The sequence below is a fragment of the Myotis brandtii genome, unplaced genomic scaffold, assembly GCF_000412655.1.
Source record: "Myotis brandtii unplaced genomic scaffold, ASM41265v1 scaffold427, whole genome shotgun sequence".
In the NCBI taxonomy this organism is placed as follows: domain Eukaryota; kingdom Metazoa; phylum Chordata; class Mammalia; order Chiroptera; family Vespertilionidae; genus Myotis; species Myotis brandtii.
Genome location: NW_005366346.1, coordinates 211,103 through 212,172, shown reverse-complemented (window position 1 = coordinate 212,172; position 1,070 = coordinate 211,103). Strand labels below are relative to the sequence as shown.

Genomic DNA, 1,070 nt, shown 5'->3' with positions numbered 1-1,070 from the left:
CTACACGGGAGTCGGATTACAACCCGCAATTAACATATGAATTCAACGAACCTGAAGACAGGAGGCGGGGGGAAGGGGGGGCGGGCAGCCCCAGAACTGGCGCCCGGGTCCTTCGGGCGCAGGAACTTTTCTCCGGGTGTAAAAACTCTTTGATTGGCTGCTCGCACGCGCCTGCCCGCGCCCTCCATTGGCTGAGCAGACACGCGACCGGCGCGAGGAGGGGGCTGGGAGAGGAGCAGGGGAGCCACTCTGGCGCGTGCCGCTTTTTAAAGGGGCGCAGCGCCTTCAGCAACCGGAGAAGCTTCGTTGCACGCGACCTGGTGTGTGATCTCAGAGTGGGTGGGGGAGGGTCGAGGAGGAAAAAAAATAAGACATTGCAGTAGAGACCCGGGAAGGGTGTTTTTTTTTTTTTTTTTTTTGTGGAGCCGGTTTGCCAGTCCCTCCTTCGCCTCCGAGCCTCCGAGCCTCCGAGCCTCTGCAGTGCAATGTCCCGCCTGCTGCACGTAGAAGAGTGGGCTGAAGTGAAGGAGTTAGGGGCCCACCATCGCCATCCCCCGCCGCACCACCTCCCGCAGCCGCCACAGCCACCTGCGACCCTGCAGACGAGAGAGCATCCCGTGTACCCGGCCGAGCTGTCCCTCCTGGACGGCACAGACCCACGCGCCTGGCTGGCTCCCACTTTGCAGGGCATCTGCACGGCACGCGCCGCCCAGTACTTGCTGCATTCCCCCGACTGGGGAGGAGGAGCGGCGGCGGCAGCGGCAGTAGCAAGAGCCCGGGCCCCGTGAAAGTGCGGGAACAGCTGTGCAAGCTGAAAGGCGGGGTGATGGTAGATGAGCTGGGCTGCAGCCGCCAGCGCGCCCCTTCCAGCAAACAGGTGAACGGGGTCCAGAAGCAAAGGCGGCTGGCGGCCAACGCCAGGGAGCGACGCAGGATGCACGGGCTGAACCACGCCTTCGACCAGCTGCGCAACGTTATCCCGTCCTTCAACAACGACAAGAAGCTGTCCAAGTACGAGACCCTGCAGATGGCCCAGATCTACATCAACGCCTTGTCCGAGCTGCTGCAAA

At 62.8% G+C, this 1,070-nt stretch overlaps 1 protein-coding gene across 1 annotated transcript in view; it reads left to right on the top strand.

Annotated features, from left to right (window-relative positions):
* The first annotated feature begins 485 nt into the window (after positions 1-485).
* The window catches only part of ATOH1 (atonal bHLH transcription factor 1), a 1,210-nt gene continuing 625 nt past the window's right edge, over positions 486-1,070 (top strand). Inside the window, 2 exon segments of the mRNA XM_005874173.2 lie at positions 486-731; positions 734-1,065. Of these exon segments, the coding sequence (XP_005874235.1) occupies positions 486-731; positions 734-1,065 (578 nt within the window).